Source organism: Alligator mississippiensis, chromosome 13, assembly GCF_030867095.1.
Source record: "Alligator mississippiensis isolate rAllMis1 chromosome 13, rAllMis1, whole genome shotgun sequence".
In the NCBI taxonomy this organism is placed as follows: domain Eukaryota; kingdom Metazoa; phylum Chordata; order Crocodylia; family Alligatoridae; genus Alligator; species Alligator mississippiensis.
The window spans coordinates 57,174,198-57,200,297 of NC_081836.1; the positions used below are offsets into that span (position 1 = coordinate 57,174,198).

Here is a 26,100-nt window from a genome sequence, read left to right on the forward strand (position 1 = left end):
CGACGGGCACTACCTTCCAATCCCACCGGCGAGCGGCGAGCGTGCCAGCCTGCCGCCGGCTGCCCAGCAGATGTGGCTCGCACAGAGCGAGACCGCAGACCGACCTGCTGCCGCAGCAGAAAGCAAAGGGCATCTCTGGCCGCACAGGTGGAAAGGTTGGCAGACAGGTTCCCTGCGGCACGGGAGGGAGATGGGAGGGACGGAGCGAAGCCAACGCTTCTACGCCGCACGCCTTCCCAACCCTGGCCGTGCCGAGCATCACGGCTGTGCCCGTCTGTACGTGGGGCCACGTTCACAGCTGGCGTCTACTGGCCGCGCTCCAAGGGCAACGGGGCTGCACTGATGCACGCAGCTGAGGACGAGGCCGCACGCCGGGACGGCCCTGGGAGATGCGGAGGGGAAGAAACAGTCCTCTTTCCAGGGCTCCTGGTGCCACTCGAATTGCAGCCCTCGAGAAGCTGGGATAAAAAGCTGTAACCCCCCGGTGCAGAGGAAGTCAGGTCAGGCTAATCTAAGAGTGCCCCGTGCAGCTTTTACCCCGCGTCTTGGAAAAAAAAGTGTAGCTGCTTCCCGAAGCGACGGCAAACTAAACGCTGCTTCTCCAGAAGTCAGTGCCTCGGGGACGAGTTATTACGGCCCAGCGAAGCTCCTGAGAGAGGATGGAAGAAAGGCCCCAGGGAGGGTGATTCCAGTTCTCTCCCTCTCTGATAAAACCAACCCCCCCAGGCATTTGGAGAGCGTTAGTGCTGGGCGAGCTATGCACCTTCGGTTAACGGGCAATGCGGGCCGAGCCTGGGAGCGTCGGGAGCTCAGCGCCACGAGACAGCAGGTCGGGCTCACGGAGAGCAGCACAGTACAAGCACCCGCAGCCTTCCCCGGGGGAGTTTCTCCCTGCCCCAACGCACAAGTGAGGAAGTCTCTCCTACTGCAAGCCCGTTTCCTTTTCCAGGGGAGCTCTGGGGACGGGTATTTAAATAGCCAAGTGTGCTGAAAGGATCTGGTTGATCTCTATACTCCCTCCACCCCCCTCACCCTGCTAGCAAGTGCAGGACAGCTTTGACCTCCGTGGCCACAAGCCGACTGGAGCCGGGCACTGGCTGCTCCAGCCTGGGAGGAGCGTGGAGCTAGCAAAGCACGGCCCGGTCCAGGACACTGCTATGACCCAGCTCGGACACCCACCGCCGGGGCAAGGAGCACCGTTCAGCCAGGCAGAGGTACCTGTGCTTGCCTGCGTTGCTTTGGCTTCAAGGCCTCCAAGGGAAGCTGAGGTGAGGCCACCTGTGAAATGGGAAGAAGGAGGCAACAGAGAGAAAGAATACACTAAAATACAGCAAAGAGGCTGCGTGCATATGTGCGCTATCACTCCTCCTGAATGGAGCCATCTGTGTGTCATAGGCTCTCTATGGCCAATAGCCAAAAGGGATTCTCCTTGGGGCCAGACAGGGCTGGCCTGGGCTTTTTGGAGCAGATGGGGTCACAGCCAGGCAACTGTGGTGTGTGAGGCAGCTACAGGCCTGGCCTTGCCCTCTTGCTTGCAGACCGGGTTCATCCATCAGCTATAGACACCCGGCCGGCACTGGGGGAGCAGATCTGTGGCAAGCCTGCCGCCCCGCACGCTTACAACGAGGCCATCCCGCAGGTAGCGGGAACAGGGCTTTTTACGTTCGCGAAGGCAGCGCAGCCCTGGACGGCCACCAAACTGCCGAACGAGGAAATTGAGAGCATATGCCAAATTAATCCCCGGGCCGATTCTCATCAGCGCTTGCAGAAACCATGACAGGAACTCTCGGGCCTCTCCTGCGCGCATCGCGCAGTGTAGCAAATTGCATTTTAAATGGCTTTTAACCTCTGGGGCGGTCTCTCCGGCAAAGGTTCGTCACAGCAAACTCCTAGAAGGCAGCGGTAGGAGGATAGCTTGCCAAATGCTCCCGAGGCACAGACATCCCTCCCAGGCTTGCCCGAACGCTGAGGTCCTGGCGAAGCTAAGCCCAGAAGGGGACCAGGCCTGGCCTCTGCTTTTGCACCGTGGATTCCTGCCCATCTCTCAGCTTTCCAGGCTATTCCTTTATATCCACCATGCCGGTATGGAGGCCTTGTGGGCATCACCCAGCCCCAGGAGGTGCCATGAGCCAGAGAGGGACTACCCCTTGTTCGTGCAGCACCCAGCGTAGCTGAAACAGCACTTCCCTGTGCCACCCCGGTGAGCTCAAAGTACATTACAATAGAAGTCAGGGTTGCTACCCCCAACTGACACATGGGGAAACTGAGGCACGGAGCAGAGAAGACTCCTCGGTCCCTCTGCCCGGATTAGCAGGCCGTCCGTTCTCCCCTCCTGGCCGTGGCGGCGAGTCCTGGGTGTTACTCGGCTCCACCGAGCGCCTTCCCAGAACGGCTGCATCCCAGCCAAGGCGGGCCCCACACGCCAGCTCGCGCCAGGGCGGCCTGCTCCGAGGCCAGGCAAGGGAAGTGGATCTAGCCAAGGGCTCCCGCGCCAGGAGTTGAGAAATGACAGTGTTTCCACTGGGCCTAGCTGGAAGCGCAGCATCAGGAAATGATTTCAGTGCAAGCTGCATGGGCCTGGAGGAAAGACGCACAGCACTCGCATCCCTGGCACGTGCCCAGGGGCGGGCGGGGAGAGGCAGAGGCCAAGAAAAGAGAAAGCTCCTATTCTTAACAGTTCCCGGTTGGGACCTGGCACCCACAAGTCCGATGCTGCAGCGGCTGGGGACATTCACACACCGCGAAAACTTCCTGGTGTTCGGAAGACGGGAGCGCGGCCACGGTTCATGGTGTGCGCCGAGCCCAGCTCCAGCCGGCTGTTTGTCATGGCAGAGCCTCAGCATTTCGCTCCCGAGGCTGGGGACCGGTCCAGCAGGGACGTGAGAGCACATCTGCTTTGGGTTGGGAGGGCACAATGGTGGGGAAGGGAGTGGGCTGTGAGCCGGACTGAATGAAAGCCGCACGCCTGGCCCCCCCGCCAGGGAAACCCACAAAACTCCCCGTCTCCAGCAGCTAGACGCGTCTGTCTGCTCTCCGCTGGATCCGGCCCCTCCAGCCGGAGGAAGGCAGCAGGCGTTGGGAGGCTGCGATGCCCGAACAAGCTCCGAGAGCGCCCAGTGCAGCTCTGGACCACGACAGCCAACAGCACCATTGCTCCCCTCCTGTGGGGCATTTCCACCATTACTTTGAGGGGAGGCAATGGGGAAACTGAGGCATGGAGAGGGCAAGTGACAGGCCTGAGGTCATACAGCTACAGTGGCACAGGCGGGAAGAAAACAGGGGGGCTCTGGTCTCCCTGTTTCAGTGCTGGACGGGGGTGGGCATGGACAGGCCTCCCCTCCTGGACTCCAGATCCCGCAGGCAAAGGGCTTGCTAGCCTGGGACCATCACCGAGAGCTGTGTCGTGAAGCCGGTCCCCTCCGGGGAGAGCATCCCCCAGACGGGCCAGCTGAAGGCTCAGACCCACCAAGGAGCAGGTCCAGCGACGTGTGCAAGCGCCCGTCCATGCCGGGCCATGCTAGCTGGGGTCTGCCCAAAGATGCCAGGACACAACCCGCCCACGTCACCCAGCTGAGTGCCCGTTAGGATGACGTTTCACCCAAACCCAAATCCCAAAGTCAGGCCGGGGGGGAGGGGCAGGCTAGGGTTAGAGTTAGGGTTAGGGGACGGGGGGAAACGCGCCTTAAGATAAACTTCTCCCCCCGTCTTTGCTGGTAACTCAAATAAATAAATAAATAAATAAACCCCTTGTCCCAGCATTGCTGGATTTTATTTTTTACTTATTGTAAAAAATATAAGGCAGAAAATATTTGGATAAAATATTGCATTCCCCACAGCCTTAAAAGCTTCATCAAAAATCCATTTGAAGTATTACTTTGCAATCCCTTATGGCAATAGCATATTTTAAGGTCAGTTAAATTTACTATTCACTCAAGATTTTCTTTCAATTCCCTGCATATTTTAAAACAAATTTTTCCTCGTCTCCCGCCCAGATAGGTTACAAAAAAGCTTTCCCCCTCCCTTTTCGGAAAAGAAGGAAGGGGGGGGAAAAAACTGTCAAAAGAAAATAAGATATTAATCAGAAACAGCTTCTGAAGTTTTTGAACGCGCTGCAGTTTATACCTGTTACTAAAAAACACTGACAGTATCTCCAGCTCCCCAAGTCCCTTGGCATTGGAAAATGTTGAATGAAGCTGTGCTTGGATTAAAAGAATTAGCTTAAATTTATTTTTCTTATTTGCCAGTTCACAGCCTCTGGGACAGATTTATGCACTGATCTTTTTTTCCCCCCTGTGCTTTATGTAGTGTGAGGAAAGAAAATGAGGTCTTCAGCATCTGAAGTCTGCGTTGAGCTTTGCCCACGTTTGGGACTTCCAGCATAATGGAGCATGAGAAACCCGTGGGTGTGTAAGTGTGCATCACACCCCTCACCCTGAACAACGCCACGCGCAGACTCGAGCAGGAGGAGAGACTAGGTGACCTCTCAAAGTCCCTTCCTACCCTGTTTTTCTAGGATTTTATGGCTTTTAATAACCTTGTAAACAGAGAACGCTTCATTAAGCCCCGCGGTGCCACCCACTTTGCGATGGGAAGTGGTGGCTCTTCTTGCACAGCATGTCCTGCAAGACCTTGGCCTAGCCATATCTTTGGGAGGATCAGGCCCTGGGAGGTAAAAGGTCATCACCCCAAAGAGACCCCGGCCTGGATGGGACAGCAGACACTTTACCCACACTTGCATGAAATAATCATTTTTTATTTCTAAGACTAACCAGCAGTGCACTCAGGAGCTCGGGATGATATTTGTGATTTTACCACAATTTTATTTATTTATTTTTTAATCTGCTCAAAATTTAGGGCTCTCTCCCTCAGTGCCCGCAGCTCTGTTTCCAAACTAGAGCTCACCTTGAAAACTGTATTTGGATGATGAGTTTTTTTGCATTAAAAAAAAAAAAAGAGTCAGGATCGAATCTTGTCTCAATGAAAACTGGACACTTTCCAAAACAGCTGGGAGTGAGATTGTGAGCCCTGCTGTGCTGCGCGCTGGCATTTCTGTGTTAATTCACCGCCCGAGAAAAGCCGACTCAGGTTAAGGAAACTGCCATCAGTTTGATGCCTCTTTTCAGAGCAGACACAAGCGCACGGTGCCCCTTGAGCCCCACTGGCTTCAAACAGCCCTTGATTCGTGCACAAGTGCCTTCCCAAGTCAAGAAAGTGAGCTCAAAATCACCCCCTGCTTCCTTCACCAACCTGGGTTTGGCTTGGAGGTTGGGTGACGGGGGCTTTGGGAGGGCCAGAGTTCAGACTGAGCTTAGAGAAACCATCAGACCCTTGTCTGACCTACCCAAAGGTCCCGACTGGTAACGGTGCACTGGGAATCTAGTAAGAATATCATTTAACCCAAGACGTTGAACATCTCTTCCAGGCCTGGCTGGAGATACTGCAAGATCAGCCTTTTCCCTGATAGACTGGCATTTCCGGATCTTATTGGAAACTTCAAGAGGGGACAGAAAAATTTATATATATTTCCTCTTGAAGTTTCCAAGAAGAAGCTATATAGTGTAAGTATATATAGAGGCTTCTTCTAACAACTTACAGAAAGGTCCGTTGCAAAAAACAGGTGACGGTTCAGAGGACAGGGTAGTGCCCAGAGTCATCTCCACCCCACAGACCACCCCAAAAGCCACTTCCCTCACAACAGCTGACGAGATCGCATCCGGAGGCGCTCGGCTGCCGCAGGCTCCCACCATCCCATGCTCTCCTTTGTGCTTTGTAAGAATGAATTCCACCGTAGTTGGCACTCGCGAGCGTCTCGCTGTGGTTTGGATCCCGTTCTCCAAACAGCCGTCCCTTTCCGTAGCTAAGATGGAATATTGGGTTATAGAAATACATTCATATATGCTGCACGGAAAATTAAAATTGCTGGGGCCTTGGATATGCAATCCCCACAGCAGACTGATAAAAGGGGAAGGAAAAACACTGCTCGCTCTAGGCGGCTGTGAAAGGAGGTGGTGACTTCCACCCCATTATGCAGTGGACAGCCATCCAGATTACAATAGCCACCTCCATGGACAGTCTCAGTGGTTGGGCCAAGGGCTGAATGCACTGGCATGGAAGCCAAAACTCTCCCCTCGCCCTTATAAGCGTTCCTTTCAGGTCAGAACTGAGGCCCTTTGGCAGCGGACAGCATGGGGGAGCTGGCACGGCAGGTGCCCATGCTGTGCCTGTCCGAGGGATAATACCATGGAGTTGTGAGATGCAGACCCAAACCTGCCCGTCAGCCACTTGGCACGAGCACTAAATCATATTTCATAACATCTCGGGCTTCAAACAGTGCAGCCGGACCGGCTGCAGCGGCTGCAAGGGTCTCCAGAGTCTCCAGGAGGGTCTTTGCCATGGACCCAACGCCCTTCACGGGGCACGTACCCCAGCATAACACGACCGTCTCTAGGAGGGGAGTGGTACCCAGCAAGCAGGACGGGATCTCTGGTGCCTGCCATGTAAGCAGCCTATCTGGCCTAGGGCAGCTGCATCCCAGTCTCGTGCCGCTTCTCCTTGGATCAAACTCCACATCAGGTCTTCCCCCTCCAGGTCCTGTTAATGCAGGACATACAGAAAGGCAGCATCCATCGGGCATCTTCGGATGCAGGTGCCATTCTTGTCAGCATCAACCCCTGTTTCCTAGGGGAAGGCTGCGTTTCACGGGCCAGCTAGCTGGCCAAAGCCCCGTCTAGGAGTAGCCAGAAGACGGATGCTAACAACACAGGAGCGGAGGCCAACCCCCGAGGAACAGATCTTGCTCCACGGAGAGAGGCTCTTACAAACTGTTCAACCTCTTCCCTGCATTTCGAGCCGTCTGGCCTGCATTGCTCTGGCGTGTGGATTGGACCCCCACCTCCTCCGGCTTTCCCTCTGTTCTCCAAAAACGAGCCCACCCTTCCTATTCTCATGCTTAGCAATGTGCCCCTCTCAAAGCTGGTAAAGCTTTGCTGCAGACTCCAAAATGTACACCAGGCCGACAGGCATTTTTGTCACGTGCCTGCAAAGAGAGAAAGGAGCATTTACGGGGAAAATCAGGCCGTCCTGGCGAGCTGAGAAGGTGGCATTTGTAAGGCAGGAACCGTCCAGGCCACATCTCCCAGTGGGGTAAATCAGCCAGGGGAAGAGTGTGGATGTCCATGGGCTGAGACGTCTTATTCAAGTCGGTAGGGAACGAAGGATCAAGGCCAACAAGAAGGACGTCGTGCGTTGGTGCGGGATGGTCCTGCTTCGGGCAGGGGACTCTGGAGGTCCCTTCCAGCCCCATTTCTCTAGGATTTCAAAGAATTTCTCTTCATTGCAGTCACTGCACCCGTGCATCCGAACAAGACCGGGCCCTCCCCAATAGCACACGGTGGATCATATGGAGATTTTGGAGCCAGCAGCACCATCAACTCCAACACCACCTGTGCTCAACTTCAAGCACAAAGAGCCTCTCGTCGGCCCCTTCCCCAATCTTGCCGCGATTTCTCCGGAGATGAACGTTTTGCTCTCGGCAGGGAGTCAGGATCCCAGCGCCGGGATCGAGGACTGCAGAGGTGACAGGCTCAGCTTTACATGAGGCACGTAGGAAACTTTTGCTTCCAAGTCACAAGGCTCCCGTGACTTGAGGTGGCAGACATCTCCTAATCACCAACCACCAGTAACCTGTCGATTCTCTGCAGGCCTCCTGGGCTGCTGGGATGAGCAGCGCTGAGATGCAATCCAGCATGGACACAAGCACAGCCAAGCGCACAATGCAAAGGCATCTGGGGAGAGATGGAGACGGTCTGCCCCGGCTCCTAGGAAGCTGCAGGTAACTCAGCACCTCTCACTACAGCAGGTTCCTGGTTGGGAGTCCTTGGCCTGCCACGCCTGGGGATCACAGCTGCTCTGCAATACCAATTTCTCTTCCTGCCCAACCCAAAGCGAAGGGTTCGATCCAGATTCCCAGCTGGACACCCCACCGCCGAGAGACCGGACAGCTCATTCCAGCTCCAGCAGCTCTCTCCACGGGTTTCCCTTCAAAGACGGACGGCGATCTCCGTTTCCGCGGGCGGCTCTGCCACAGGGCTGGGTGTGTATCCCATTTAATTATGTATTGTCCACAGGCTTAAGTATCAGGGCAAGTGTTACCAGATGTGCGGGGATCTCTGTCAAAGCCATCTGCACGCTTGAATGCCTGCTTGGATATTTAATAGGTCGGTACCCTGGTTGTTAGGGTCAGAGCCGGATTTTATACGCAGATGTTACAAATCTTTCCTACTCTTACCACGGCCCCTTAACGGCAGCATAAATCATCAGACACTTCTCATGTGACCAGATAATTGCCCATTTGTGTATTTAAACCGGCTTAGCCGGGCCCACGTTCCCTGCCACTGTACAAAGCTGTCAGCGCTGCCGAGCGCTCTCAGTACAGCCAGTTGCCGCCGCCGCCGTATTTCATGGGAAAAAATGATCCCCCGGCATTGCACAAGGGTGCTTTAGGTGGGGTACCACAGCGCAGGAAAGACAAGTAACTGATACAGGAAGGTTAAGGAAGGTTGGTCTGGGAACGTGTTTACAGTACTCCGATTGCAGCCGGGAATTCAAGATGGAAAGTAACTAGCGGCACAGAAATGCAGGAAAAGGAGAAGAAGGGAGCAGCAGGATGCCAGAGTCCTGGCTCCCATCCTGAGACCCATTTTGAAGTGGCAAATGTTTTCACTTGTGCTTTCAATTGTTCTCACGTTCCCGCTAGTGGAGGAAAAAACACGAAGCCTGAGCAGGACTTGCTGGAGGGCTCCCAAGAGAGCGCCCAGTGACTCCCAGTACAAGAGAAACCCACCCATGGGCTGGGAAACACGAAGCATTTCTTCCACGTGGTCCCAGCGCTGTTCGGCCGTCTCCCCATGGAGGAACAAGTCCCCTCTTTCCGTAGCCGTCAGATCTTGGGAGATCCACCCCAACCAGCCGGAGCTGTGCGAAAGCCATAACTGGGTCTCCTTATGCCTCTACCTTGCTGCGCTCAGCTGCCTGATGTCCCTCCCCCTGCAAAAGTTGGTGCAAAGCACAGAGGAGCAACCAAATACATAAGGCAAAAAAGCAGGGGCTATCCTGGGAAAAAGGAAGGTCACCCCAGCATCACCGCGAGGCATGGAGCGAGAGCCACGAGCCGGTGGCAACACGTTCCACGCTTGAATTGCAAGTTGTGCAAAAAACCCTTCCCTTTTCTTAGTCTGAAACTTCCTACCAATGGGTTTCATTTCATGTTATGAGCCTTCGTGCTTGTGCTGTGAGAGACAAAGTAAATGGGGATTTATCCTTTACTTTCTCTTCACTGCTCGGTGAACAACAGGGGAAGAAGCCAGCGCTGCTCCCCCAGCCCGTGGAGCTGCCAGGCGCGGGCTCTCTTCTTTCACCGATAGAGAGGTGAGCTCTGTCGCAGCAAACGCGCTGCTTCCAAGCCAGAGCTACGCGATGCTATGCCTCCAAGCTGCCCGGTCCCCTCCTGTCCTGCCACGTGCTGTTTGCATGGTCACCCAAGGCTGTTTCCAAACTTGGCCAAAATTAGGGATTTGAGGGAATAAATGGTCACCTTCCACTTTCTTGGAGCATTTTGAGGACTGCCAACCAAATCCTGGGTGAGACCTCAAACATCAAGGGATGGTCTTAAAACACATGAAAAAAAAAACACAAAACCACACACACGCACACACAGAAATTTGGCAGTCTTGATTTTCCTTCTGGTTTCCGAATCTCGATGTCCTTTAGAGCCGATCGAGAGCCAAGATCCTGGCACAATCACGCGACTCCGAGACCTCGCAGCTTTAAGAAAGCCACCAGCTATCCAGTGACTCGTAAGAAAAATCACAAGGGTTCACATCACGGCGTAGCTCCCAGATTATGCTTTAAATATTGATGCCTGCCTGCGACATGAAGAGCGGTATCTGTTGCTTAAAGCACCACAGCTGAACTCTACGGGGTTTTACAACCCAAATTCTTTCCAAGACACATTTTCAGAGAGGATTTAGTTACTTCTCTTTTTTTTTTCCTTCTTCTCCTTTTTGTCAATGAATGCAACCCCCCGCTTCCCTTGAGCAGAAACGTTGCAGGGTGCATTGGCTTTGCTCTCTAGTGAATAACCCACTGTGCGATCTCAGCGACCAGAGACAGACCAATAGTAGTCGGGTCGTGGTACGCTCCCGTCATACCAGTGCCCGTGAGGCTGCCATCAGCAGTCCATCAATCCCTATCCTTTCTGAAGGGTAAGCTGGAGCCTCATCCATCTCCATGTAACACAGCACCAGAAGAGACCGCATCCTTCAGGGGCTTTTTATGCTCTACATGGTCTCGAATCACTCTTACTCGCACATTCAGGGATTCACCCCAAGCAAAGGCTCCCATGCCCCCGACTCCTGGGTGAGATCCTAACTCCACTGAGCGGTCTGAATAAAGCTGCCGAGCAAGGCCCAGGGCCCAGCGAAACTGGAAGGACTCGGGGTTTGTACAATACAGGCCTTGTTCCTGCCTCGCAAGCCAGCCCGGCGGAGCCCGAGCACTTCCACGGATGCCGACCGAGCTGACTGCATGGGAACACCGATTCCTCTTCAATTGGTGCTCTAGGAAATTAGCCCGTCTGCCAAGATCCCAGACTCTGTCCAGACCGATTACGTCGACCCAGTGGGACTCGCTGCGGTTTGAAATACCTTCCAGCAGCTGCTTCTCTTCTGCGCTTGGCCAGCTGAGTGCTGATAATATTGCTTTTGATCGTTGCGGCCGATACGGCGGCCCCTTCGCCAGGGTTGGGTTTCAGTCGTCCGGGTGTAAACCCCAGAACGACTCCACCGAGATCAAGGGGCTTCGCTGCATCTGCCAGGAGCAGAAGCCAACCGCTTCGAAGGCGATAAGCCGGTTCGTCAACCAGGGCAAATCAGTCGTTACAACATTATAGAGAAATCAGGCTGGAAGAGACCTCGAGAGGCAGGAGCACTATATAAGCCACCCTATACAAATTTAAGCGCTTAGTAAAACTACTGTCTGGTGTTGTGCAAGGGTTGACATCACCCCCGAACCTGCCACGGGGCACGCAGGGGAACCGCAGCAGCCAACATCCTGCTCCTATAAAAGACCACAGGTGCCAACGGCCCCATGGATTTCAACCGAGTGCGGATCAGCAGAAGCGGGACATGGGGACGAGCCATGGTGGCACCGGCTTGATTTTCACAAAATGAGAGAAAGTTCAGGGTGGGAGGGATCTCAGGAGGTCACATCTAGCGCAACCCCCTGCTCCAAGCAGGACCAGCCCCAACTGCATCATCCCAGCCAGGGCTTTGTCTACCTGGGTCTTCAACACCTCCAAAGGATGGAGAGTCCACCACCTCTCTGGGGAGCCCGTTCCTCCTTAGTGAGAGTTTTTCCTAATATCCAACCTCAACTTCCCTTGTTGCCACTTGAACTTCCCTTGCTGCAACTGCAAATTTTAACAAGTTAAAAAAACCCCAGTCAGTTAGAAACCGAGAAGTAAGGAGTCAGCAAACAGAAGCTCAGACCGGGGCGCAGGGAATGCGAGGCTGTAAACAGAGTCAAAATCAAAGAGGCTTGAAGGGCTCTGCAATGAGCTGGTTCAAAGCGAAGCAAAAATCGAGAGGGGAGCATGCCCGGGCCAGTAGCATCCTTAGGGGAGTGCAAACGGGGCGACCGCCAGGGGCCCCACACTTAATACAAATATTCAGTGTCATTAATTTTTATTTTTATAACCAATGTTGTATTAAGATACTCTCATTGCAGTTTCACGGGTAGGGCAAAGTGGAAGTGAAATCGAAAATGCCCGACTTGCTCATCGGTCATCGAAATTCAGTCCCGAAGAGGCCCCCAATGACTCTCTTGCCCGGGGCCCCAACAACCCTAAGGCCACCTCTGCCCAGACAAAGACCCATTAGTGCAGATCTACCGCCACGGGAAGCTGCATGATTCATCCTGCAGACTGGCCCTGCATCACTCAGCCAGCCCGTAGGGCCAAAAGGCTGAGCACCACTCAGTTCTGGTTTAACCACGAACCGAGTGACCTGAGCAGAGCCCAGCACAAAGCCGAAGTTTCTGAGCAAGGGGTTGGAAGCAGTCCAGGCCCCTCGACTTGTGCAAGCAGATCAGATACTGGAGTGGACAGACCCCAAACTGCACGCAACACCCAGGGCAGAATTGCACCCGGCCCCTGTTAGCCAGAGGAAGAGGTGCACGCTCTAGAGAAAAGGGTCCTATATGGTTGACTGTGTCTGCAAAGCAGCAGGTGAACCCCATTTTGGTGAGGGGGGGCGGTCAATGAGACACCGCATTGCCCCCCAAACCCGTACCGAGGAGATCGCCACAGTGTCAAGAGCATCCTACGGCCGCGGCACCGCAGCCAGCGCGGAGCACGGTGCGTGCCTATAACAAAGCCCATCTCCCAGCCGACACGACTGATCTTCTGTCAAGCCGAGGGAAAGCCAATAGGGGTATTTGCACATGCAAACACACGGAGATAAACGCCGGGCGGCGTGGAGCCCTGTTATGTCGGGAGGGTACCACGCAGTGTTTGCACAACACATCCAGTTAACAAGCAGTTGGATTAGCCAGCCCATCAAAGCTCGAACGAAACGACTGCAAAGCCTAGAAAACAAGCCGGGCCGGCTAGAGAAACACGAGGTGTTGAACTCAGCCCTTCCTCTCGTGCCAGTCCACGGGGATTATTCACCGCAACGGGAAGCGAAACGTGGCCTAGTCCATTAAACAGACCGGGGCTGAAGAGCCGAGCAGACGCTCTCGCAAGCACCGATGCTCATCTCAGCTCCTCGCGTCCCCGGGGAAGAGCGTCCAAATCCCACCCCAGGGAAAAGCTTCTCCCTTGGCGGCAGCCCCTGATCTTTTCCCCTCGTTCAAGTGGCTTCAGGACACGACTCCCAAACATAAAAGCGGCCGGAGGAAGCCGCCTCCCGCAGAAGACAACCGTCTCCTCAAACGCAGCCATGGCGCGCGCCCCGCCGAGACGTCACTCCGGGGACAGGAACTGGCGAGAGGATGCCGGCGAGGTTGGCCTTGCCATCCATCACCCCCGAGACCTCATCGCACCACCAGCGCAGAGCGGGCCGCATCAACGCCAGCATTTTATTGGCAAGGGACTGACTAGGCTGCCAACGGCTCCATCCCAAACCTCAAGCCTCTATTGACAAGCGTAAGTAATGAGGGGCCGGTCGCTGACACGCTGGCCAGCTCCTCGGCGAGCGCCGGATCAATGCCACTTATCGAGCCCTCCTCGTCTCCCTCCGCAGCCGCCCCTGCCCGGTAATTGGGGATTTCGTTCACATCCACCCCTATTGACATTTCCTCCGTCAGAGCGTTGACAAAGGCAACTTGTCACTCGGCATTACCGCGCGGCTCGAAGGCGCGGGGGCAGACGAACCGTGACCACGTTGCACGCGGGTGCCAAAAACATCCGGCGGAGGAAGCTGTCGGGGACCCGCAGGTGGGGCCGACGCTTGGAAACGCACCTGGATTTCGGGGCAGGCGGACGACAGACCTCAGGCTTACAGGGCGAGGAGCGCTTGGCTTCTCCAGACCGTCGGGGATGAGAGAAATGTAGTCAGTGCATTGCAAAGCCATTGCTGACTTGTTGAAACAGAGCTTGGGAAGCCAGGCTCCTGGCTTCTCCATCCCAGCCCTGCCACTGACTGAGCGTGACCTCGGTCAAGTCACTTTGACTTTTTCTTTCTGCTGCTCTTCATCCCTGCTCACAAGCAGGGAGGGTTTTCCCTGAGAGATGCTTTGTGTTACTCTCACCCCGAGGCTGACCCGGTCCCCATTCGACGGACCAGACCATGCTGCCAAAATCCACAAGGCTCCGAGCTCGTGGTGGGAACAGCCAGCGGATCAGCCCTCCCTATGACTGGTGTTTAGCTTGGCAGCGAGTGCAGCAGGTCCTGGATGGGTTCCCTGCATCCTGCCTGCTCCGCCTTGCACCCAGCACCACCTCCACGGGGCGGTCGCATGCCTGACGGGGGCAGGGAGGAGAAGGAAATGCAACCCACCCTCCAGGGCCCACGTATGTCACATCTCTTGTGCCTTCCTATCAATCACCAGAGGCTCCTTTTCTGCACAATATGTTGCACGTCCAAAACATCTGCTAGTTCGCCAGCTGCGCCGCCAAGTGAAAGCAAACGGCGACAGGTTAAGAGATTGCTAATTCTTCATTATAGCTGCAAAGAGACCTGCTGCATGCATGCAAGCGTGTGTAAGCGCACAAAGGGGCACGAACACACACACGCACACTGGGTATTTAGGACCTAAGCAGTAAATCAATAGCAGAATGGTCAGTACTTCCATCAGCAAGGACACTTAACAAGGTCACATCCTTATTCTCTGCAGACTAATGAGTGGAGATTACTAATAAGACCCCAGTGACAAGCAACTATATTAATGTAATTCTCTCCTGCTTGTAATCAATTTTCCCGTGTTAAAATTCACAGTTAGTTTTGACGCACACGAACCCTTGTCTAACCCCTCAGATCTGCGGTGGGTTCAAAGGCCGCCCTCCTTGCGTCGTGCCCCCGTGGAGAGCTTTCCCCGTGGAGAGCTTTTCCCAGCACTTGGTGCGCTGGTTCTAGGTAGGAATTAGTCCCGTGCATATTTAATCAGACCTGACAAGGTATTTCCATTACAAGGCTGTGATGCAACCCATTCACCAGCGCTTTCCAGGAAGGTTTGCACACCGAAAGCTTGGCTGGTCCAAATGCTCGGAGAAAGGCAGCGCGTGGTGCAAACGGTCACAGGCCGCACACCCCGGGTCTTGGGTTACAACGTTCGAGAACAAACGACTCGGACCGGGCTGCGTGGCTGCGTCAGCAGCGTGCCAGGGCACCTGACCCTTGGTGGCTTCCTTCCTGCGCCCGACAAAACAGGGAGTATGAGACAGCAAATGACACGTCCCATTGTCAGAGCCGCAGTCTGGATTTGCCAACAAATCTGCAGATGCCCTGGCTTCAAAAAGCACCGGATTAGTCCCAAAATGAGTCGGCGAGGTCCTGACTTGGCACAAGGGCTCAGTGCTAAACATGCCCGCAGCCCCTTTTCTTCTGAAATATCCGAGGATGGGCATGAGCAAAGATCTGACACCCGGCTTGAAGGGACAGTCTGCCTGGCCGGCGGGCCTTCTTCCCATGCTCAGGCTGAATCAGGGGCCCAAAAAGCAATTTTCCTCCAGGACGGCCTGGCAAGGACCGTAGGAGTTCCCACCTGCCCCTGAAGTCGCGGTAGAGCTGCGGGCTCTCGTGGGCTCTGCCGGCACCGTGCAGTCTGGTCCCTTAGCTTCAGGAGCTTAACCCAAGTCACCGGGCTTCAGAGAGGGGTTGGGGCGAAACGTAACAACCCGCGATACACAGGAGGTGAGACTGGACGAATGATGGTGCCGTCGGGGCTTAAACTCTGCAGAGCCATAAAGCAGGCTGAAGGGCTCTGCGGGAGCGGGGCTCAAGCCCTCTGCACCGACAGGGCCAAAGTAAAGTTCGTTGCCGCAGACATGGAAAGAAGAAACCCCCTGGACTGATGTCCCTGGGAATGAAACCCAAACCCCCTTCTCCCCTTGGTGTTGCCAAACTGTTGTTTTACTGCCTTCCCCTCCGGAGCAGAGAGGCAGGGGGAGGCGTGCTGGGCTGAAGTTAACCCTCTGACTCTGACTAGCATCTGGCAAAGCATGCGCTCGCTCCCAAAAGCTTGCACATCTCTGATTGAGTTGGTCTAGAAGGTGCAGGCTGCCCGACTTCCAGCTACCGCGGCCAACCACCTCCCTCGGACTCTGCCAAGAGGTTGCTGTCGGAGGCAGCTCTCCTGCTCCGCTCCTGCTCTGGGGCAGACCACCATTTTGCAGAAGAAAAGGGAAAGAAGGAGCCAATGCAGCGCTGCCGCGCTCCGCAAACAGACGGATTCCAACAGCGCTTTGAAAAGCCATTTACAGCTAAATCCTGGTATTAAACCAGGCCTTTCATTAGCCAAGTTTTCAATCCCCACCCCAGCTCAATACAGTGAAAAGTTTTTTAAAAGGTCAGTAATAAGCTTTTAAGCATGTTCTCCAATTAACTTTTGTGCTTCCCTCCACAATTTCCTCTGCACAACCCACTTCCTTCGTACAGTCACTGTAATTATTATTTAAAAAAAAAAAACAAAAAAACCCCATCTGAACAGTCTTAAGGAACAGATTGTATTTGCACTTAGGCGGCACCTAAATCCATTAGCTTTTTCCACTTTCCTGTCAACGTTTTCTTGCAAACCCTGTGCAGAAAAACATATACATATAGACACGCTATATACTTCTATATACACACACGTGTGTATGTATACATGTGTACAAGTGTGTGCGTCTACACACACACACAAAAACATATACACACACACACATTGTATTTTCAAGAATAGTGTTGCTTCAAAGAAAGGAATCGGCGCCTTTCAGAACGGGCGCGAGCACCTCGCATTGCCCAGTGCAGGAGGCAGGATCAGCCGCTGCCTGTATCAATTAAAAGTTATCCCTGCAAAAAGAGCACTTTGCCAATCCCTCTTAGCATCAATCCTGATTGCAATGAAACAAGCCGGGATTCCCAAAACTTTGGCGAACTCCAACCTCGCACTAAAACGGCACGACAGCCGCAGGGAGGCAGAGCGCCGGACAATCAGCCTCAACGCTTCTTCCAGTACAGCTCTTCAATAGCCCTAGTTTAGGATTGACGTTAGTATGGACAGGAGGTTTGTTTCCTCCTCCGTTTTCTTAAAGGGTCAATTATGAATGAGCCAGAATTCATTATTTTACAGTGTGAAGCTTTTGCAAAGCTCAACACCAATGCTCCTGAGAGTCTTTCTATGGTAATGAAGACAGGTTATAAATAAGACAAGCGTTTGCAATTCAAAACCTGAAGCCTTATGATAATTCATGAAAATCCAGAAATGAAAGAGGCTAGAAACAGAAGTGAAATGGGCTACTTTCTAGAAAGTAAGTGCATAATAGAAAGCATGAAGAATACATTAGAATTAACATTTCTTTCCATTCTAATAACCAAATATTTATCAGCCCCACAGACATGTCACTTCTAAGTACATTTATTAACAGTGAAGCTGGTTTCATTGCCGAACGGAGAAATCAGAGCTGTTTTGTGGAAACGATGCAAACATTTACAAACGTGGAGGGAAAAAAAGGCCAACCATTCTCGTGCCATACTACCGGGGCAGTCTCACTTATTTAGCAAAGACCAGTATTCAACAGGATTCAATAACTAACTAAAAGCAGAATTGCAACTTTTGTTGCTTGCTTAGACTTCCCGAATATTTGGAGTTCTCCTTAGTGTCCAGCCCCTAAGGTCGCGTGTACACAAAAACCTAAACTTCTAGTTACAAAAAAAAAGTTCTAACCATCATGGTTGCAGACATCAACCTGAAAATTTAAACTTTAAAAGGGCTCAAAAGTCCCAAGGCAAAGCATTTCAATGATATGATGTTAAAAAACAAAACAAAACCCCAACCCAGTTACGCTTTCTAAGGGTGCGGCACATGATTTTGGAGCGTGCGATGCTGGCGATCGGTCTAAATCATCTATAAACCCAGACCACTTCCCCACCTTCCACTCCGCTGCACAGATATAAAACCCAAATGTGCTTTTAAAGAGTCGTGCTCAGCTGGCTACAAAGATCATGACTTGCTGCACGCTAAACCTCGCAACTTTTCTTTTTTTTCAGGGAAGTCATAGCGAGCGCTCGCACGCAGCTGTAACAAATGTGCAATGTGGAAGGCAGGGAAGAAATAACTGGGCGTTGTTTTGCTCACAGTCGCACCCGGCAAGAGTCCTCTCCAAAGCCCATTTAAATCAGTGAGAAGACTGTCATTAACTTCAACAGGTTTGGGATCAGGGATAAAACCAGGAGCAAGCACATTCAAGTCAGAGGCAGGAGGCAAGTGTGAAATTGGTGCTCGGGAGATCTGAATCATGTGCTTTGTCCCTGTGCCGATCACATTGTGGTCACAAAAATTCCCTAAATAGCTCCAGCCGGATCCGCCTCGGTCACCCTGAATAATATCTGCCCTGCGATCGTTTGAAATGCGTTCAAACGTCGCTTCTTCATCGGAGCAGTAAAAGCTATTTTTAATCCCACATGAAAGCAGATTGCAGAATGCCAAAATTTGCATGTACTGCACCCAGACAAGGCTCCAGTCAGCACTAAATATTAAGAAGCAGCAAAACATGGGCGTGACGTACACCAGCACGTATGCACATGTATTTTTATATGTGCATTTAACTGATTCACAGTTAAATGGGTGGACAAAACAAGGTTGTGTTTTTTGGAGGCGTGGGGGGCAGAACTTTACTATTTTCAGCCACTAAAAAGCTGCATTTCAGGCTCGAGAGAGTTGAAATACTACACAGCGTAGCTTCCGTACCGGGCAGTCGGATGTGCAAAGCCTTGCATTTCTTAATGGAGGTCGAAACTGGCTGGCTTTGCTCTGTTTTTGTTTGCATTTTGTATTTTTGGCATGATATGCCTCTCTTAAGTGGCAACAGGCGGTTTGGAGCCGATGTCAATAGATGCTATTTTTTTAACCAAGAATTAAAGAGGGGGGAGACAAAACTGAACACACACCACGTGTGCTCCAGAGCAGAATTTCTTGGACTTCATTGAAGAAGCGCACTCAAACTTCAAGCATTTGGAAGTCGGTCCATTAGGGAAGCAGATTAGCCGATGGCAATGAATAAAGATCACGTCTTAAAGCCAGGCTCCTTCCATGTTTTGTCATCTGAGTCCATGTTTATTCTGGGAGATTTCTTGCTCTCTCCCCACCTATATATTGCTTAAATGCTTCGATGAAAAGCTTTCCTTGAGAAAGGACGCGAGTGTCATGCCAAAATGCATCTGGCTGATCATAAGGAAGCTAACATGTCTGATTTTATTTAACCGATCATGCTATGGGATGTCTTGCTCTGCCTGTATACACACACACACACACAAAACAGCCCTTGAGGCATCTACTTAACTCGACTTTTCAACTGTTAATAACACTTGCTGCTAAAGCCAAAAGAGCAGCACTGGAACTGCAGCGTCTTTTTGTGCATCTTCCCCACCAGGCTTAAAGAATTAAGGACAGCAAGGCTCACAGATGTGAAAGTCTAGCCCAAGTTTCAGATCTCTCTCGGGACCACAGCAGGGAGATAGAAGGTATAAAAGCAGACAGGTCGTTCTGTTAAGTGCAGCTGCACATTCATACAGACACACGTGCCTAAATGGGTATCCAAGTGCATGGGCGCACACGCATGCACACACAAGCACACGAGCGCTTGTGCTGAAAATCAACCATAAAAACTTGCTTCTCTTTTGGTCAGCAAATGTGTGGGCGCTGGGTCTCAGAAGAGGCCAGCTAACCGGGATAGAATATAAAACACACTCAAAGCAACGTGGAGTTGCAACTACTATACGTCTAACACATCCTTACTCAGGCATGGCACACAGACCAAGCGCTGGTGTTCATTGCCTGCCAGCTGTTCGGTTGCCGTCATCACTGTATAGCTTTGTTATGTATGCCAAAGCACTTCAAGAAAATATTGCATTATTAAAAAAAGTTCCTTTGAAGTCCGACATGGGCCAGTGTCCACAGCCTGAGATTTCGCAGAGTGCAGAGATGAATCGCCGAGCAGGTGTTCTCTCAGCGCTTGCGAGATACAACAAAGATGCAGCCAGTTAGTGTCTGGGCCCAGCGCTGCACTTAGCCAACAGCTATAAAACTTCGTTTCGTTAGATATTGTGATAACGGGGGGGGAGGGGAGAGGGGGGTGCAGAAGGGAAGGATCACCAAAAAAAAAACAAGAGGCAAAGGAAAGCAGGCTTCCAGGAACTCAGCTGAGTTTGAACTGGCTGGACTGAGCCGTTGTATTTTGCAGGTTTACAACAGATGGGCACGAGGAAACGTCTCGCTGCATCAGTGGAGATGGTATCTGGGATTTACAAATCGTCTCTGCTACCCAGCGCGAGAAACCCACTGAATGTGCCTTGATTTTACTAAATTTCACTGTGTCGTTCCCCCCCCAACGACATCAGGACCGTGGGGCACTTGTACACGTCACGAAGCGCACCAGCATCCGATGACGTGGGGACCTGGTGCTATCTGCAACTCCGGGCCTGCTAGGGCGAGGGCAAAGGCGGATGCAACTATCCCAGAGGACAATTTCAGCCCTGCTACCAACAGTATCAAGACACCAAATGCAAAGTCTTTTTTAAGTAGTTGCTTTTTCCCCATAAAATCCTCACAATGATCGAGCCAGCGTGCAGCGACTTCAGCCTGTGGGAACCAGAAACTTTCCATGCGAGAGTCGTCGGGAACTCCCCTAGCCTGACGTTATTCCTTTTAGTCCCTTTATGTACAACCTGTGGCTCTCGCTCCCATTTCATTTACATCGCAAATCCAGAGCGACTTCACTGGGCCAGGTATTTAACTGGAGCAAATCAGTGCTTTTGCTTTGGTGCAACTCGAGCCGGATGAGTTTACGGCCCTTTGATGATCTGGGCCATAAGTCAATTGAATTCTTCCAGAAAACGAAGCCAGGGCTGGCCCTCTGTCTTTACAGCAGCAATATTTGTCGAGATGCTAACCGTGATGACTTGCAAAGCTATCGCGTCACTTGATGGGCTAGGGACACTTTTTCCCCTTTCTTACCTTAAAGCCGAGAAACAACCGCGCTAGAGGCAGAGACCACCTCGTGTGCGTTTCTAAAAGAGCTCACCCCCATCTTCCCAGAGACACTGCATTAATACCTCCACGGCCAAACTAGCTACAGACAGAATACCTTTTGATTTCCATTTCGGTTTAGTTTCCCCATGTTACGTGTGGAAAAAAAGTGTTATTTTGCTTCAGGAAAAAAGCTCACTTCATGCTTGGATTGTCCATTAGGTTGGGCATGCTACCATCTAGAAAAGAAAAGTGCTTAATTTCATATCACGAGCTGCACCTATAGCGACCTGAAGAAGTGCACGTCACATCCTCGGGAGGTTTTGCAGCAGGTGCTCTCGTCATTAAGAAAGAGCTTCCTTCCAGAAAAGGCAAAGCGGATCAGTTGATTTTAAATCCACAGTAAAAGACTCTGCTTGGAACAAATGCTTGTAATCGATGGCCTAAACTAATCCTGAAATGTGGAATAGGATAAAAGCTACTGCACAGCTCAGCCAAATGCTCCAGATCCACAGCAGCCAGCACTCCACCTACAAACTAGGAATTCGGTGCGACAGTTTTTCTCAAGCAATTACTATTTTATTTTTAATTTGCTTAAGACAAGCAACAACTCTACAGGTGCCCCAGGGCCCAATACCTTGGCATTAAAACGCTGGAGTAATTCTGGTTTCTTGGCTGGTTCAAATATGCAAAAAATGTCAGGGCTGCTTTGAGTTAGGCATAAGAGAGCTAAAACTTTCCTCTAACTTTATTTTTTCCCCTGCAAACACCCCCCCCACCCCCAGCCTGAGACGCTTTGCTGGTCTGGTGGTGCCTAAAACACAACACCGTTTCTTATGAACCAGGATTTCGTAAGAACAAAAGAGCCTGGGTAAAGAGCAACAGAAGCAGCTAAGGAAAAGCATTCTGCTTCTTTTTTTGCTCGACACTCGAGGTGCAGCAGCCAACACCGAGAATATTCCCTCTGGTTAAAAAAAGAAGGGAACGTCTTCACGCAAAGCTGCCTTCCTCTCTGCAATCCAGCTAGCCTCTCTGGAAGAGGGATCCGCAAATCCAGCCCCACGTTAAAAATATCCCAGCTCTGCGTCAACGCCGATACTCCTCCAAATCCAGAACGAATGCAGCACTGAGACCGGCATTTAATATCCCCCCCGCCCCCATCACTACGGCACTGCAAAGTTGTGAGCTGCGCTGCGCAGTGTAGACGTTAACTGCTCCTGAACTGTGGTTTTAATTGCATGCTTATATTGTCATAGAAATCTTATTCTGGCCGGTTAGGTCAGTCGACCAGTTTTCAACGACCACCACCAAAAACTGAGACAATTTCTTTCTTGTTAGCATTTCGACAGCCTCACCGGTACATATGGAACTTGGAAATGAACTAATAAATCCCGGCAATATTACTCCCAGCATAAAAATAATGGTGCTACTTACAGTATTTGAAGGTGCCCTAAACCAACAGCTTTACAATCCAGATGTGGCATTGCAGAGCTGCAAGTCTGAGGCTAAAATGACGACTGAAGTTACACGTGCCATTAAAAGCATGGATTTTGCAAGGGTTTGTGCCTCAGTGAGAACTGCTAAATCAAACCAGCCCCCAAATGCAGAGAAACGCGAGCCCAAATTCAAGGAAGCTCAAAAACAAGAAGTCTCGGTTCTGTCTAAGAGAAAATGATAGCTAGGGAGACGGGCAGACAGGAGGACAGAGCTACTCCTTTTATTACTTTCAGATGTTTAAATAGAACAGCACGCCGCTTTATAAATCTGCACATTTTTTGGCTCTCTCCAAAATAACAGAGTAGCTTCTTCCACAGACTTCAGCAGAAGGGGACCACGGATAAATATGGCCCTGACACTTTCAGCTGGCCAAGATATGAAAGTTTAATAGACAACACATGCATGGTAGCTGCTCTCCCGACTGTTTTATCGCCTGAAGAGTTCAATCCCATTGAAACCAAACAAGCCCCTTGAATCAATACGGGTTTGCCCTTTGACACAATGGGCCGACCGGAACGTATCGAGGAATTCAAACGCTACAGTTTTATCCCGCATGGGTTTGCCTTCCCCTTCCTCCACCCTGTATCTTCAACCCCCTGCAAAGCAGCAACGCAGCTAGCAGACGGAGTTAGTCGTGTCCTGCAGAGCAAATGGCTTGGGTCCCCCCACTCTTTTTAAACTACCCCAAAGGAAGTGGACAGACATGACGGGATCCTCAAGGGTAAAACATTAAGGGTTCAAACGACAAGTCCCAGGTGATGTCAGGGTTGCAAGTGAGATTCACCAGCCTCCGACTGCGGCACCTGTCTTCAGGACAGAGCAGGGGCCGCAGAGGTGGGACACGGGGACTCGGGACGGGGCGGGGGCTCGGTTACTCCAGGGCACTTCCATATTTCCGAGCAGCAGCAAGCAGCTGTTGATCAGCGCCTCCGAGTACAACAGACCCCGGGCTTCCCTCCCGGTGGGGCCCACTCGACCGACCAAACTCGTCACACAGGCCCTTGCACATCCGTCCCTGCTATTTCATTTCATTTCATTATTTAAAGGACACTCATTTACTTATTGATCCCTTGTCTCCAAATCCCTGAAACAACATGTATCTTCCAGAAACAAGAAGTCATCAGCTTTCCCACACAAAGATGGGCTCTGCACAGATAAACCATCTTCCTCTATCTTTTTTTTGCAGAGAAAACCAGCACAACTGCTAGCAAGCCAGAAAGGTCATTTTTAACTGCTGGCTGGTCCTGGAACCTGGTCAGCTTCCCTGCGCTTCGGTTTAAAAAGTTCAGTGTTGAGAATATATATCTCAAAATGATATCTATATATAGGTAGATATCTATATCCATCCATCCATCTAGGATATAGATATAGATATATTGGATTGATAACTAAACTTTGCAGATTGTGAGGGCACCTGGCACATCCTGAGCTCATTCTGAACGCACAGGAAGACACACACAGTCTCTTGTCTTACAGCCGGCAGCTTTTCCACACAGCAAGCCGGCCCCTTCAGTGCTGTAGTTTGGCTGGGGAAGAGCACGGCACCTCTGGAAAGCAGCCCGAGGGGCTGACGTGCTGCATGCTTTAAACCCCGCGATGACACAGAGAAGTGCCCGGTGCACACGGGGCAGCCCAGCTGTGCTGGGAGCAAGCCGCCTCCAGAGACCCAAGGAGGTGAATGGCTTGGAAAGGCGGGGGACAGATGCTGGATGCTCTTCTATAAGGACACGGGCACTTTGTATCCTCTTCTTTAAGGACCTCCATAGGATATAAATTTGTATCCCGTTCTAGATCTTACAGAGGACCTTATAGAAAGGGACACAAACTTATAAGGATCTCTGTAAGATAGAAGGGGATACAAACCTAGCCCTTACAGAGGTCCTAATAAGTTTGTATCCCCTATCTATAAAGATCTCTGTAAGATAAGTTTGTATCCCCTTCTATATCTTACAGAAGACCTTATAGAAGGGGATACAAACTTAAGGTCTTCTGTAAGATATAGAAGGGGATACAAACTTATCTTACAGAGGTCCTTATAGCAGGGAGATACAAACCTATGCAAGAACCTCTGCCAGATAGAGAAGTGGATACAAACTTGTATCTTCTTAGAAGAGGAGATACAAACTTACAAAGGACCTCTCTCGGATATAACTTTGTATCCCCTTCTATAAGGACCTGTGTAAGAGAAAGGAGGGGATACAAACGCCTGCCTTCCAGAGGTCCTTATGCACCTTGATATCCCCTTCTATAAAGCACGTCTGCAAGATATAACTTTGTATCCCCTTCTATAAGGCACCTCTGCATGCATGTGGCAAGCGCATATCCCCTTGTGTAAGAGACCTCCGCGAGATAAAGGAGGGGATACAAACGCCTGCCTTCCAGCCTACATTGATATCCCCTTGTATAAAGCACCTCTGCAAGATATAACTTTGTATCCCCTTCTACCTGTGGCAGCGCGTATCCCCCTGTCTAAGGGCCCTCCGCGAGAGAAAGGAGGGGGTACAAGCGTGTCTCTCTGCCCAGGGACCTCCACGGGACGCCCGCACGCACCTGTACCAGGGCAGCCCCTTTTCGTAGCAGCGGTCGAAGAAGTGGGGCTCGGCGCCCAGGGCGCGCACGTCGGGGTGCACCCGCAGGAACTCCAGCAGCGCCCGCGTGCCGCCCTTCTTCACGCCGATGATGATGGCTTGCGGGAAGCGCTTGGTGCCGGGGCCGGCGAGCACCGAGAGGCTGGCGGCCGCCTCGTCCTCGTCGTCGTCGCCGTCGCCGGGGCCGCGGGGCTGCGGCTGGGGCTGGGGCTCGGGCGGCGGGTCGCGGCGCGGCGGGGGCAGCAGCCCGGGCTGCAGCGGCTCGCACGCCCCGGTGAGGCAGTAGAAGAAGTAGGTGCAGAGCGCCAGCATGGTGAGCAGCAGCGAGGCGCGGGGCTGCGCCCGCAGCAGCCCGCCCAGGTGCGCCCGGAGCCCGGCGCCGGGGCTGGGGCTCGGCCGGCTACATCCCATGGGGCGCCGGCCCCGGCGCGGCCAGGAGCCGGGCAGCTCGAGCGCACATGCTCCGGCCCCGGCCCCGGCCCCGGCCTGCCTGCCTCCAGCCCGGCCGCCGGCGGGGGCGGGGGCGGCGGCGGGGGCGGAGCGCGCCGGGGAGCCCCGGCCCGGCCCGGCCCGGCCCGGCCAAGTGTGGACGCCCGGCCCCAGCACGTGTTGGCCCCGCGCGCTGGGGGCGGGCTTTGCGCACCCGGGGCAGGCGGGCAGCCCACACGTGTCGGCACGGCACGGGCAAGCTTCACACACGCCTTAGCCCAGCGCAGGGCAGGGTTCAAACATGTTAGCCCAGCGCAGGGCAGGGTTCAGACACGTGTTAGCACAGGGCAGGGCAGGGTTCAAACGTGTTAGCACAGGGCAGGGTTCAAACGTGTTAGCCCAGCGCAGGGCAGGGTTCAGACACGTGTTAGCACAGGGCAGGGTTCAAACGTGTTAGCCCAGCGCAGGGCAGGGTTCAAACGTGTTAGCCCAGCGCAGGGCAGGGTTCAAATGTGTTAGCACAGGGCAGGGCAGGGTTCAGACACGTGTTAGCACAGGGCAGGGCAGGGTTCAGACACGTGTTAGCACAGGGCAGGGTTCAAACGTGTTAGCACAGGGCAGGGCAGGGTTCAGACACGTGTTAGCACAGGGCAGGGTTCAAACGTGTTAGCCCAGCGCAGGGCAGGGTTCAGACACGTGTTAGCACAGGGCAGGGTTCAAACGTGTTAGCCCAGCGCAGGGCAGGGTTCAGACACGTGTTAGCACAGGGCAGGGTTCAAACGTGTTAGCACAGGGCAGGGCAGGGTTCAGACACGTGTTAGCACAGGGCAGGGTTCAAACGTGTTAGCCCAGCGCAGGGCAGGGT

At 52.6% G+C, this 26,100-nt stretch overlaps 1 protein-coding gene across 1 annotated transcript in view; it reads right to left on the bottom strand.

The window, feature by feature from the left end:
- HS3ST6 (heparan sulfate-glucosamine 3-sulfotransferase 6) overlaps positions 1-25,358 on the bottom strand; it is a 75,838-nt gene extending 50,480 nt beyond the window's left edge. Inside the window, exon 1 of the mRNA XM_019494535.2 lies at positions 24,769-25,358. Within this exon, the coding sequence (XP_019350080.2) occupies positions 24,769-25,217 (449 nt within the window). The 5' untranslated portion in view covers positions 25,218-25,358. The remainder of the gene's footprint in view (positions 1-24,768) is intronic.
- Positions 25,359-26,100: the final 742 nt, after the last annotated feature.